The 15260-nt window shown below is 39.3% G+C and overlaps 1 protein-coding gene across 1 annotated transcript in view; it reads left to right on the forward strand.

The window, feature by feature from the left end:
* Nucleotides 1-5248, forward strand: part of PIGK (phosphatidylinositol glycan anchor biosynthesis class K) — a 135531-nt gene extending 130283 nt beyond the window's left edge. The window contains exon 11 of the mRNA XM_019919992.3: nt 3563-5248. Coding sequence (XP_019775551.1) covers nt 3563-3679 — 117 coding nt within the window. The 3' untranslated portion in view covers nt 3680-5248. The remainder of the gene's footprint in view (nt 1-3562) is intronic.
* Nucleotides 5249-15260: the final 10012 nt, after the last annotated feature.

Genomic DNA, 15260 nt, shown 5'->3' on the forward strand with positions numbered 1-15260 from the left:
TACTTAAATGGATGTAGAAAGAAGTGTGCCACTGGTCAGTTGGGAATGAGTCGCACTACTCTGGCTGCCTCATAAAGCCATCCTCTACTATGGCAACACTGCTTCTCTTAAACAGCAGGCAGAAAAAGGGAGAGAGCTAAAGTCCCTTTCTCAGCTGACAGAATTACTGTGTTTCACAGAGCAAAGCAATCCTTTGTACTCTGTGTACTATTCAGAAAACTGGGCCACCATTAATTTGTTTCTAGACCTGGTTTCTGGACTTACAGATAGTGAAATTGAGGGTTCTTATCAGAGGTTAAATTCATTTTGGTAGAGTGAACCCTTGTCTCTTTCTGTGCCTTTTTCTGTGCCTTTCCTGAGAAGATGGGAGCAGCTGCACTGGCAGGTCTCTACGTGGATGCCATGCTAAGCTAAGAGTCCAAACTGTATTTAATTAATAATTCATTTTCCATTTTTTGTTAATCAAATATATGTAATGAATATCCAATAAAAAATATAGCAACCACAAATAATAGTTTTTTAAAGGGTGAGATTTGCTACTTTTGTTAGCTTGTACAGTGTTGTAATATGAATAAATGCATCACTCCATAATAATTTTGGAGTAATAACATATTTCCTAGTCCTCCATTATTGCCTTCAAAGTTTGCTGTTGGCAAACCACAGCTCTAGCACTTTGCTTTTCTCTCTTGTCCTCTCCTGGGCATCAGTGGTCTAAATATGGGACATGTTTGGCTGAAGGATCAGGAAGCAGTGCCTCCAGAATTCTCTGAAACAGTTTTTGGAATAACAGATCGAAATAGCTTATCTTTGAGGAAATGATAGTTACTTCTAAAGGAGCTATAGTTGTCTTATCTCTGGCAACTATTTCTGACTGCTAAGTTTAAGACGTAGTGGTATGAACTACCAATGTTTGACTAGTAGAAAATAAACAGGACAAAAACTGAGCAATAGTTAATCATGTTTAGTTCACTCACTTGTTTTTTCATGTCACATGCTTATGATACTTACATTACCTATCTTTAATATAACTATGTTTTATATTAATTATTATAGATTTTCTACTGGAATTAAGATTTTTCACAATGTTGCACAATGTTCCAAGAGCTTATAAACCATCTGAAATGGTTTGAGAACCACTGAGCTTATCATCTTGTAAGATACTAGAGGGAAGGTACTTTTGTCATCATCGTCATCACACATGATCAGAAGCCATTGTAGACTTGAGTAGAAAGTAACATGAGGAAACATTGGGCTTAATCCTTGGGGTGTTTGGGGAGTTTTCTGGAATGAGTGGTGGAGGGTGAGAGTAGACATGGCAGTGAGAGTGGAATGTAACCACTGTAAACAACATTGTCAGTTCAGTTCATATTAAGCATTTGAAAACTCCTAAAACTCTAGCTTATTGATCCCGATGAAAATATTAAGGTGGATTTCTCTTCTGTTAGTTTGATAAGTTAATTTTGAATTGATGAAAGTTATACAAATTAGAATTTTAAAAATCATATTTTTTTTCAAACATTCTTCCTCATAACTGGCAAACACAGATGAAAGTCATCTAAAAAGTACTTTGAGTTTCATATTATTACTTTTCTAGGTAGGAACGTGGAATTATAGGATACGTTTTCAAAACTACGTCATTGCAGTAACTACGCATTTATTCATTCCTAGGCGGTATGTGTTACTATGCCCTAATTTTACAGATTCAGAAATTCAGAGTGGCGTAGTGGCTTGGCAGGCTTTAAGCATTAAAACTAAACTTTGAATCCAAGGCAGATGTTGCTAAATCCCATGCTCTTTGAACCACACCACAACATGCCTTGGTTTTAAATTATTTATTTAATTTCTTAAATAACAAAAGTAATATATGCTCAAGGCAAACATTACCTAAATGCATACATTATGTATGGCAAGTATATATTATACAGATATATATTTGTATTTTAGAAAGATGTGTCTAGCAGCGCTATGGTTGACAGATGGAAAAGAGGGAACCTTGGAGGAAGAGAAACTAGTTAGGAAACTATTTCAGTAATCCTGACAAGAAATGATAACAGCCTCCCTCCCTCCTTCCTTCCTTTCCATGTGATGATTTGAGGATTGAGTGAAGAGCATTAGGTGTCCTGCTTATGTAGGGGAAAACCAAAGTATAAGATGTGGAAACCTCTAAGAGATTTATGAGCCTTTCTGGGATCTAGTTTACATGGTGACTAAAGCAAATTTCAGATTACAGTTTCTTTTCACTTTTGTCTATTCTAAAATAGGATTCTTATAACTGTCCTTACAATCTTGGCTAGTAATTCAGGAAGTAGAACTCATAAAGAGATCATAGTCACAGACCTTCAGTTTCAGGGTCATAATGTAGCTGTTGAAATGACAACTAAATGGGGAAGACTGGTCTGCCTTTCTTTGCTGGCCAAAGAAACACACAAGACACTTGGCTGGATGTTGAAGGTTAAGGAATGGAGAAGGGCATGTAAAATGGACTCAGCCAGACCTTGTCCCTGGAAGTTTTCAGGGAGATAAATGATAAAGGTAACTATAATAGTAGGTAGGAGTAAAAGTAGAAGGGGCTGCAGATTCAAAGAAAAGAATTTATCATCCAGGAAAATCTGGAGGAGTTGGCATTTGAGTTAGTGAGCTTTGAATAGGAAGAATAGAATAAGGAGCATTCAACCTCAAGGGAGTAATATGACCAAACTCACTGGCCCCCCAAATATTTGTTGAATATCTGAATAAATGGAATCAGGTAGCATTGTTGTTCCACCAACTTACTCGGTATAATGTAGTGTCTCCTATATGCCAGGCACTGTGGCAGGTAGGTGCTAGGACTATAACAAGATGACCCTCATAGACAGTCATCCTCTAATAGGAGAGACAAGTAAAACAAACTAATGACTATATAAATTCAAAGTGAAAAGGACTGTTAGGCTACTGAATAACTTGGGTGAAAAGACATGTTGGATAGGGTAGTCAAGGAAGGCCCCTCTGAGGGAACAAAATGTCATTTGAAACTGATCTTTGTAAGAACCACTTTGAGATATTTACCCTGTTTCAAGTCTTTACCATTGTTGCTTTCCAAATACAGTCCTCCAGGACTGGTTCCAGGACCCCTGCAGATACCAAAGTCCGTGGATGCTCAAGTCCCTTATATAAAATGGTGTAGTGTTCGCATATAACCTAAGACGTCCTCCCTAGACACTTTAAATCATCTCTAGATTACTTATAATACCTAATACAATGTAAGCGCTATGTAAATAGTTGTAAATATAATGTAAATCCTGTGTAAATAGTTTCTGGTGTGTGTCAAATTTAAAATTGCTTTTTGGAACTTTCTGGAATTTTTTTCCCCAATATTTTCATTCCATATTTGGTTGAATCTGTGTGTGGAACCTGCAGATAGGGAAGGCTGACAGTACATTTAATTTGTCTAAATTACTCCCCCTGAAAGTACAACCTGTGAATTTCCCATTTTCCATCAGTATTTATTTTATCTTTATTTATTTATTTATTTGTTGACTTATTTACCTGTTGTTAAATTTATAATGTCATCCTTGTTTTGCAGAAACCAAAGCTGAAAGATTGGCATCCTCCTGGGGGTTTTATTCTGGGATTGTGGGCGCTCATTATCATGGTTTTCTTCAAAACTTATGGAATCAAGCATATGAAGTTCATTTTCTAGATGCGATGATGTATGAAGAACACTACGTGGAAGACTACAACCTTGGATAAAAGTTCATGTCTATATATATATATATATATTTTAACATCTTTATTGGAGTATAATTGCTTTACAATGGTGTGTTAGTTTCTGCTTTATAACAAAGTGAATCAGTTATACATATACTTATGTTCCCATATATCTTCCCTCTTGCGTCTCCCTCCCACCCTCCCTATCCCACCCCTCCAGGCGGTCACAAAGCACCGAGCTGATATCCCTGTGCTATGCGGCATGTCAGTATATTTTTAAAAATACATTGCTCTTGTGTGATTTGGCAGAAAGTATAAGGAAGCTAAATTTGAAAGAACTATTGGTTTTATAACTCAGAAATAATTGTTAATGCAAGTGCTAAATGACACTAAATATATTTGTTTTTCATTTTGTATTATTAGAATATTGGGACAAAGAGATCAGAATACACTCACTGACTCTTTTTGAAAATAAGAATTTCCCCTTGTTTTATCCCCTTTTCATTTGGAAAAGAAAAAAATGTGAAGACATTGAATTCTCACTAGCAAGGGAAACTTTGTTAGTATTTTTGTATATGTTCTCCCAGTCTTTTTCATACTTTTTTTCTAAAATAGAGAGCATATAGAACATACCATTTTATAACCTTACTTGTCATCTTGCAGTATGTTGTCAACCCCTTCCCTCTCCTTGGATATTCTTCAAGAACACGTGAACGGCTGCACACTATCCATTTCATGAATGTACAGTAATTTTTTTAACATTCTTCTATAATTAGACCACTTACTTTGTTCCCCAAATTTTCTTTTGGTTCATTCTTTAATGTGTTAATATTTTGTCAGCTATTCTTGGAATTCTGCAGCTAAAATGATAAGTAGAGATGAATAATCAGTTTCTTAATCTGTGGTACTGACAGTCTCCAGGACCTTATTTACTGTCAGTTTATCTGGAAAATTTAAGATCTTGCGGAATTTCACATATTGATTGCTCAAGAGAAACAAACCTAATCACTTTTCATTTCTAAGCATTCTGTGCTCCTCTAGAATTGATCACCTCCTCTTCTGTTTCCACGCTGAAAGAGATGTTGTTTCATTCTGTTTAAGGTAAACCTTGCCCACTGGCTGGATCTACACTTTTTCTGGGACAATCCCGTAAAACGGATGGACTGTAGGAAAAATTCATGCTTGTGGCCCTGTCTTCGTGTCTGACTGATGTATCACATAAGGCAGTAAGCTCTTTTCTGGTCTCTGACAAGATGCAAGAGCTTATATCCCCATCACTGATTTTTTTCATCTTGCCAGCCATCTTCATGTCTATCTCGTAACTGTAAATGGTATTGAGATTGTGCTTTGCTATCAGCCCCAGATATTGCTTTTTCACATATAAGCGGTAAAAAAAAGTGAAAGTTGAGTATTCATGTCCCATGGGATACTTTTTTGTATTTTATCTGTTTTATCCAGGAACTTCGTGCTAATCTTTATTCACTATGAAAATATGTTTTGTAAATTGTAGGAAACATTCAGAAGACAACCCTTCCTCTACAATAAAACCTCTTAAAATTAATAGTCCTTAGACTCTGTTTTCCTTTTAGCACTTAAAATATTACCCTTTAATTATATGCAAAATGGTCATGCTTTTCACAGGCAAAGGATTAACTGTGTTATCTCTCAGATTAGAACAAATGACATTGAGGCTTTTTGCCAGCTCTGAATCTTCATTTTAATTGATCTTTTTATTGCTGCACTAGATAAAAGAAGAAGGACAATTTTTATCTGATTATATGGAGAAGCATCTTTTTGTACATAGAAAGGGGGAAAAACAAACTTAAATTCGAATAACTGGATTGTAGTAGTGCTAAGAGACAAAAAAAGGTTGACCATGTAAACACTTACATAAGGTCATGGACACTCTGGTGGCCGGGAGCTACTTAGAGTAGTAAAGGAAATATGATTGTTCTTGAGCCAAAGTCATTTAGTTTGAGTATAATGAAACATACCCTGATGGTAAAGACTACTGGAAAGTAAAAGGATTCCTCTTCAGAGATTGTAGAAGGTGCCTTTCTTAGTTAAAACCAAACTGGGAAAAGTAATACTGGGTATAATATACAGTATTAATTTTATTCCAGACAAATTTCATAGGGCAACTATTTCTTTCTGTTTCATTATTGAATTTTCAGAATATAGTTAAAGCAAAAAGCTTGAAATATGTTAAAGGTTTAGCTCATAACCATAATCTTTTTACATAAAGTATATTCTGCCTTCAGTAATAAATAAATCCTCTGCATATGTTAACTGGGTAATATCGTAAGTGTAATTAAATGGCCCAGACTTTAAATGATAACATAAAAGCACATCCTAAATATATTTTCCTTGAGCCACAAAGAGCTGAACAACTGAAAGGTGTTTTCCTTTTGCCTTTCTCACAGTGTTATCGTAAGGATCAGATGAGCTAATGATATGACTACACACTTTGGAAATTGTGAATATTTGGTGGTGTTGTTTTTCTTTTTTCTGCCTAGGAAGATACCAGCGGGGAAGTTAATGGTGCCAGGGTCCCACTTATTTACCTTTCTAAGCTACTCGGTGTGATTCCCATTCTCTTCGGTGTTCTTTTTCTCCTCCCCTGCAGTGTCTTCTATATTCCTTGTCCCTTCAGGGAGACAAGGAATATAGATAAATGGATCCCAGCAGACATGTCCTGACCTTTTGGGGGAGGGACAGGGCATAATGATGCCGTTCTGCAAAGGCAGCCTGCCTGAGAAAAAGAAACCAAATGATGTGGATTTTAAAATTATGAAAGACATTCATTTACAGTTTATGAAAGGGAAATGTAGTTTGGAAGCAAAGCTGATTAAATTGGATCAAGAAAAATTGGAATTAAATACAAAAAATAATGCATGCATTTATGGTTTCAATTTTCAGATATCCTCAGCTAGTTGAAAATGATGATTCCCACAACAAGCATAACTCAGCTTGTTTCTGCTTACTGAGTATTTTCTACTATGGTATATGTTGATAACATTTCTTACCTTATGTATGTTGTACAGCAGAGTTACAGTTACTGTGGGAATCATAATTTGAAATTTTGACTTATGTGTTTCTGGAACGTTTACAATAAATGGTGCATTAACATAGAACTTCTTTTCATTGATTTTACCAAAATTAAATTCATCTATAGCAGATATACTGTTTTAACTTATGAAAGAAATATTTTATAAACATACCACAAGGTATGGCTGTAAAATGAGATCAGTCTCCATTTCACTTTCTGGAATCAGCCCCATTACTTCACCGTGACATTTCCTGCCTGAGTGCATTTACCTGCTCATGTACCTGATGCGTAAATGTGAAAGTCTTTCAGTTCATGGACAACACACCTTAGTAATAACCGGTCTTTTTCCTTTTAGTGCAAAATTTTACTGTTTCGGAAATGTGCTATGAAATATTTGTTATAAATTAACTGAGTAGACCCTTGAATAACGGGATTGATATAGATGAAGGTGTGACCAAGAAACTCATTATTAAAAATCCGTTTACTCCACACTTGGAAAGGTGGTCACTGTCATTCTTGTTCCACTTGGGCTGCTTGCAGCCTCAGAGACTTGAGAGGACTTTCAGATGTGCCCGATGTGTATACCCAGAGTTTACCGGGCTCGTATGATATGACCCTCTTCTCATGATGGAAGTACCAGCTCTGACTGTGCTAGAATCTCAGGGACAGCTGGCAGTAGCAATGTAGGTCACTTTCTTCGGGGTCATTAAATAAGGTCATAAATGTAAAGCACATCATACAATACCTGGCACATGGGAGAGGTTCAGCCTTTTGTTCTTTGCTGGGCAGGGCTCTACCTAGCTCTTGTTTTTAACCTCCACTCAGGTTACTCTTTAAAGAACCATTAGCCTTGGTGCTCCTGTCCCCTTTGGTTTTCAGCAGTTGTCATTTTGAGGTAACAGTTTCTTTTCACTTTCAACGCTGTCAGACAGTTTCAATCCACAGGTTCTCTTGCCTCTCTTTTCGGTTTTTCCATTTTCGGTAGGCTGAGGCTTTTCTCCATCTTCCCTCAGCCTTAGGTTTTTATTATCTTCTCTCTATGGCTTATCCACTCTCTTGGAAACAAATATAGCATGATTATTGGGCAGTCTAGCCTCACCCCAGGCCCCAGATGTCTGGATAATTACCCTGTCTGAATTTCTCTTTATTCTTCTGTCACACTGGGTACTGCATTTCCAGGAGAAGACCTCCTCCTCTTCCCCCAACCATGTTAGTCAGAACTTTTAAAGTTTCAAATGATAGAAAACCAACTAGAAAAAATTTAGGCCAAAAAAGGGAATTTGCTGGAGAATATTAGGGTATCTTACAAACTTGCGGGAAGGGGGTCTGGTGTGAGCCTCACCAGGGGCTGGCATGGCACCTGGATATTCTTCTCTGCATGTCTCCTTTTGGCTTTCTTACTGGCTTTCTCACGTGACTGGTGACTCCAGAGCCTGATATCCTGTGCTTCATCACAAGAGAGAGGAAAGTTACTTTCTTCCTTTATTTCCAGTTCTGAAAGTCTTGGGGACGAACTGATTAACCTTGTTAATCCTATAAGCACATAAGGACCTCTGGTGGCAAACTCCTGTCTAGTAGGGTCCCTCCCAGAGAAGGGAGAGATCACAGGAGCCAGGCAGTCACCCTTACTACTACTTTCTACTAACTTGCTATTCAGTGGGTGGTCTGTGGAACTGCAGCATCACCCTGGAGCTCGCTAGAAATGCAGAATGTCAGGCCCCACCCTAGACCTGCTGAACCAGAATCTGCATTGTACAAGATTCCCAGGTAATTCACACGCACATGAAAGTAGGAGAGGCGCTGATCTACACCTTCTACTAACTAGCTCAATTTTCTCTCTTAAAGAGGAGGTTGTAAAAGATTGCAAATACTCACTTGTAAAACAAACAGCCATGGGTAGCATATTTTATGGGTTAATTGACTCTTTAACATTCTTTTTCTTAACTTTTTATTTTATATTGGAGTATAGTTGATTAACAATGTTCTGTTAGTTTCAGGTGTACAGCAAAGTGATTCAGTTATACATATACACGTATCTATTCTTTTTCAAATTCTTCTCCCATTGAGGTTGTTACATAATATTGAGCAGATTTCCCTGTGCTATACAGTAGGTCCTTGTTGGTTATCCACTCTTTATTTAGCATTATTTTTGACTCTATTAGACCTTTTAAGGCTATAGAACACTCTCGTTCTCATTTTTTTTTTCCTTCTGAGGCTTTTTCAAAATGTTGAATGCTTAAATGGGCATCTAATTAGCACTTACTGTATGTAGTGTCTGCAGTTTCTTTGACACGACTTTCATCAGGAGTGTGAGTCTAAATTCCCCTTCCCTGAATATAGGCTGGCCTTAGTGACTTAATTCTAATAAATAGAATGTGGCGGAATAATACTGCGTGACTTCAAGGCTAGGCCATAAAAGGTGATACAGCATCTGCCTGGCTCTCTTTCTCAGGATACTTCTCTTGGAACCCAGCCACCATGCCCTGAGGAAACCCAAGCCACTTGGAGAAGCCAGGCGTGTTTATTTTGGCTATTACCCTGGCAAGGTCCCAGCCAATAGCCAACATCAACTTCCAGACACATGGGGGAGAGAGCCTCCAGATGATTCCTGATGGCAACCTCGGGAGAGACCCGCAAGTGAGAGCCACCCAGTTCTGGTTGACTCCCAGAACCATGAGAGATCATAATGTGAAAAAAATTGTTATTTTTACCTCAGTATGTTCAGGATGGTTTGTTGTATAGGGATAGTTACTGAAACACTGTGTTAATACCTACCCACTTTAGTAGATGCTAGGAGAGATTACAAAGAAACAGAATTCTTTTTTCAAGAATTACAAATCAATTCTTGAGACACATGTGAAAGGATGAAATAACTGTAGAGCAGAAAATGACAAGTGCCACGTAAGAGCTATAGAATGGGGGTTTAAAAAGAAACTTCTAACTTTAATTGCTAAAGAGATGCATTGTTCATATTGCATTTATTCTCAGGGGAACAGAGAAGACTTCAAGAAGGAAATGAAATTTGAGCAATCAGATTAGATTTCTCTTGCTTCCCCTCCTTTTCCCATTATTGCTCTTTCGGAATTGTAATTTTTCTTCAGTCCTGTTCCACCAACTCAGACTTTCCTATCGTCAGAAGATTTTGCTTTGTAATCTGAAAATTAAAATGGGGGAAGTGAACTAGCTCAACTTCCTTCTCTACCTCTACAAATTCGCCTCTCTTCCCCCCCCTCCATTCCTACCCCAACCCCTTTGGTCTTAGAGATTGAGTTATTGACCCCATCCTTCTTCTGGGATATTGCTTACTCATAAACTCACCTTTCTTCTTGCCCTGCAACCTCCCTTTGCATAGAAGTGCTTTCCCTTACATTTTGTAAGATGTTCAAGCATTCTCATCTGAAAGACTCCTCAAAATTCTATGTCCCCCTTTAAATGCTAATATAGAAATGCTATATAGAGCTCTTTTCTGCTTCATTCCATAGCTTATTATTTTGAATGAATGAGCCACATTCTCTAACTTGGCTTCCTTGCCTTGTATTCATTTGTGAACCTTTCTGTGAATCTATCTTCTGCTCCCACCACTCGCCTGAGACTATTTTCTTACTGATATCAATGATCTGTTTGCAAAATCAGATGGAATTTTACTGCCTGTATCTTTTTTTTTAATCTCTCCTTAATATGTAATAATTGTTGATTACTCCCGGTTTTAGAAACATTTTCTCCTCTACCTTGTGGTATTGCTGTCTCCCCAGGTTTTCTTCACTTGGTCTCTCGTTTTCAGTCTCCAACAAGTGCTTCTCTTTGACAGCGCACCCCGGATGTTCTGCAGAGTTCTGTCCTCGCACTCTTCAAATTTAACACTGTCCCTGAATCTTTTCATCCCCACCTGTGGTTTCCGCTATTACCTCTACGGCACTGGGCAGCCAAATTTGTATATCCCAGGATCTCTCTTGAGTTCCAGAAGCACTCCCTTCTACCTGAAAACACAGGAATCTCAAACTTAGTGTACCCCAAACTGAACTTACCATATTTCATCACACCTCATTGCTCGGCTCTTCCTTTTCTATTTTCTTTTTCTTATTTTATATTCTGAATCTTCTCTAGATGGGCACAGATAGTGAAGACATCTGTGGCCCATGTAAATGTTGACCACAGCCACTACACACGAGGCTCCTAATAATCAGGTGGGTGAAATGACATGCTCTGTGGGTGTCAGTTAGCCTCTTTTGCCAGACATTCCAGTGCTTGCCAGTGGGCCCATGAAGAAAAGTCGTTGTGTGGGATGGAGACTATGCAGGGGCTCAGCAGGCTGGATTTCTCCTTACCAAGGCTGATCTGGCTAATGCCTCAGCTGACAGCCTAATCTACCAGTAGCAGAAACCTTCATTAAAACTCAGCCAGTAACCAGGTTGATGCCTCCATTCCCCAGGAGGGGGCCAGTCGGCTGACTGGCAGTAGGTTGATTATATTGACCATCATAAAGTGGGCAGAAATTCATTTGCACTGCAATAGATGCATCTTCTGAGTATGGATTTGCATTTCCTGCTCTTAAAGCTTTCGCCAGCATCAACCATCTATGAACTCACAGAAATCCTCATCCACCCTCATGGCGTTCTGCACAGTATTGAGTCAGATCAAGGAACTCATTTCACAGCAGCTAAGTGTGGCAGTGAGCTTATGCCCATGAAATTAATCAAACTTACCACATACCCCATAGGACACAACACTCTGAAAAGAGGGAGCTCTATCTATAGACTTTAAATCAGAGACCATTGCATGGCATTATTTCCCCCATAGCCAGAATGCATAAAACTGGGAACAAGAGTGGAAATGTGAGCAACTCCTCTCACGATTACACCTAACAGCACATTTCCAGAACCTTTGCTTCCTGTCCTGGCAACTTTGAGCTTTGCTAGTATGATGGTCTTAGGTGCAAAGAGAAGAATACCTTCCTCAAGGGATATAACAGTGGTTCTACTGAATTTGAAGAGAGGATTGCCACCTGGCCATTTGGGGCTCTTTATATCACTGAACCAACATGCCAAAAATAAGGAGTTACTCTACTGGCTGGAGTGATTGATCCCAGTTACCAAAGGGAAGTTGACTAGCTGCTACACTGAAGGCAAGAACAACTATGTGGCAAGAGGATTTTCTAGGGTGCCTCTTACTAGTTCCATGACCAATAGCAAAGGTTAATGGAAACCCAAAACAATCATAAAAAGGCAGGATGATTGAGGACTCACTCTTCTGAATGAAGGTTTGGGTCACTCCACCAGATAATGAACTGACCATCTCAGCTTCTGGCCGAGAGCAAGGGAAGTATGCAATAGGTAGGGGAAGGTAGGAAGCCATAGGTATCAACTATGGCCCATGGCCAACTGCTGAAATGTAGTAGTTTTGTGTATTTTCTCTGCCTGTTACATGTTTGTGTGTGTATGCTATTTCTCTCTCTTCTCTCTCTTTTCCCCCACTTTTATGCACGTTGGAGGGACTTAACCTTACAATATAATCTTTAGGTAAGAAAATATTCAATGGGACTGTGATGGAATTTGAGGAGTAATTAATGTAGCCAGCAGTGCACACAGCAACAGCTGGGGCTGTGTATCTCCTTATTTTGGTGAAGAGTGAGAATTTCTTCACTTGTAAGAAGAATAACAACATCCTGTTAGATGGAAATATAGAGTTGTGTCGTTGTACAGAGCTCACATGTGTGGAAGAGTGAATGCAGGAGCTGACCAGGCAAAGGACTGTACTGTTCCAATTACCAATTCATTGTCTCAGCTGAACCCTTTAAGACTAATTTCCCCATTATAGTGAACACGATGCTAAATTTTGTCAGTAGAGGGTGCTGGGGAGGCATGGCAAGAAGAAGGAGCTTCTCTTCCTGTTCCTGGTGTAATCCTCCCATAGGTCTCCTGCAGTGTGTGTCTCCCATAGGTCTCCTGCAGAGTGTGTGTGTGTGTGTGTGTGTGTGTGTGTGTGTGTGTGTGTGTGCGTGCGCGCGCGTGCGTGCACATTCACCAGCACACATGTGTTTCCTGCAGTGCCCAGTGGTTGGCAGCACAGAGCACCTTCCTGTGGGCAGCTTCATAGCAGAGGGTAGCCAGCAAAGCACCTCCGCATGAGTTGCTGCCCCAGGCAAGCTGCCTCTGGCTGCTTTGCAGTGGGGCACCTATGGAGGACACCTTTCCATAGTGTACCTCCTTGGGCATCTCCATCATGGGTGCTGCTGGCAAGGTCACCTCCTCTGGACAACTTTCCCCACACCCTTTGAGGGGAGTTTTGAGTAAATTCGAAGGTGAGGCTCCTCTGTGAGGATAGCTTTCCCTAGCAGTCCAGAGAGCAGCTTTCCAGCAAGTTCCACTGAGACAAAACCTCAGTGAACGTCTCCACCATCCAATGAGCCCTGCTGCACCCTCTCCAACAATGTCTGGATCTCAGTCCTGGGAGGGGTGGCTTCTCCCTTGGGTCCTCTGCCTCAACCTGAGGTGTGGAGGCCGCTCCTGATACCAGCCATTCCTCTATTCTTTAGCGTTCTCTTTCTCTCTCACTAGCAAATTCCCCCTTGCTCAAATGCCTTGATCAAATTACTATGTGATTCCTGTCTTCTGATTGCACTTTGACTGATATACCTCCTCACAGAAAGCAGATGGCACTAAGTGGTGAAATTCTTGGCCACAGTCATTCAGATTGTTCAGATTATGCCTCTGCGTTCAAGGGAAAGTCCTCCTCCCTCCCAGAGAGATGGACAAAGGGTTGGAGCCCCTTCTTACACCTCCCCCTAAATCTGAACTTCCACTGAGGGTTAACAGATGGAAGGAATAACTCCTTCTGACAGTCTGGCAGCCAGATCTGGCCCAGGAGATGCACAGACCTATCAGACACGCGGAAGCCATTCAGCGAGGGTCTCGTTGACTTTGTTTTAAAAACGCTGGATTCTTCCGGCTCTAGGCAGCTTCTCCTTGCCCCTTGTAATGAGTACAGGAAATGAAAAGATTCAGGCAACAGGATTTCTTGTAACCCTGCCAGGAAAGGAGATGGATCAGAAGAGAATAAAGCATGTTAGAGGCAGACTGCTGCAGGAAATATTCTTGTTTGGTTATTAAAGTGCTCACAGATTAATAAGGCTGAATAGCACAGTGGTTAAGAGTCAGCTTTGCATTTCTGTCACTTGTCAGCCTGATAAATGCACATTATACAAGGAACAGAATAATTAAAATTACAAATAAGGAAATACACTTATAAATCAATAAAACCAAAGGTGAAAAATTGAGGCTGAAATATGAGAAACCAAATAAAAGGAATATACATTATACATTAAACAGGTTAAAACACAAAACCAGAAGCTCAGAAATTACAAAGTCTAACTAGGGAAAATGAAATCAAAGAATTAAAATTTTAGATGTTAAAATCAGAACCTTAGAATTTCAAGGATATAGTTGTGAATAAAGTTAAAGTAGAAAAAGGAAACGTGTTTTAAAGTGAAAACAATGGAGGGGAGAATTAAATGGAATATAAAGAGTAAGCCAGGTAGCTGAAACAATTTATTTTAAAAGTTTAAAATAAAGCTAAAACTAGTCAAAGGAATATAACATTCTCTAAGTGCTAAGTATTTAGAGAACAAAACCAACTGAAAATAAATATAGAAGACAAGAGATGAACAATTTAGAACATGAGAAGAGCAAACTTTCTTTTTTTAAAGCAAATTACCTGCTTTTAAGAGACACCTGCCTTTTGTTATCGTTATTTTGCAGATACTCAAGCAGCCACAAAATCCAGTAGATTGTGTCTGTAACTTTGATTCCCAAGGTCAGGTTCTTTGTAGAGCATCCCTTGGGGTTCCTTTAGACTGAAAGCTAAAGGTAGCAAGCAGTTCAGAAGATTGAGCCTTTCTCCAAGGCTCCTCCTGGCTCCTGTGTCTACATGGCTTTTAATTGAGTCTCTTGAAGAGTTGGGCATCGAAACAGGTTAGAAAGATACACACCCCTGGCTTGGCCAGCCCTGTTGTCGGTTTGGCTCTCTGATCTGTTGCCTCGAAGCCAAGCAATCATTCAACAAATATATTTCCCACCTACATAGCTCTCAGTGCTGAGGTAATCATGGACCCTCCTTTCTTCCCTTCACATTGCTGGCTGCAGGTCAGACAATTGTACTGTTTTATAGTATTTCTGGCCTCAGTTAGAAAGCAAACCAGTGGATTTCAAACTTTTGGGCTACCACCCACAGTAAGAATACATGTCATATTGTGACTACGCATATATGTGTTTATATGACTAAAAAGTTTTACAGAATATGTACCCTCTCTAATGTCATACACTATTATCTTTATTTTTTTGTATTCTGTATTATAGAATTGTCTCAGCTGGGAGCCAGATCAATGGTTTTCAAAAATATTTTGCTTCTATCTGCACTAAGAAAGAGATTTCACGCTGTGATCTGATGCACATACATGTGTGTGCATCTATATAACTGAAAGAAAAGTTTTACAAAACGATACTGACTCTTTCTTCATATAAAGCACCTA

The sequence above is a fragment of the Tursiops truncatus genome, chromosome 1 (assembly GCF_011762595.2).
Source record: "Tursiops truncatus isolate mTurTru1 chromosome 1, mTurTru1.mat.Y, whole genome shotgun sequence".
NCBI classification, from domain to species: Eukaryota; Metazoa; Chordata; class Mammalia; order Artiodactyla; family Delphinidae; genus Tursiops; species Tursiops truncatus.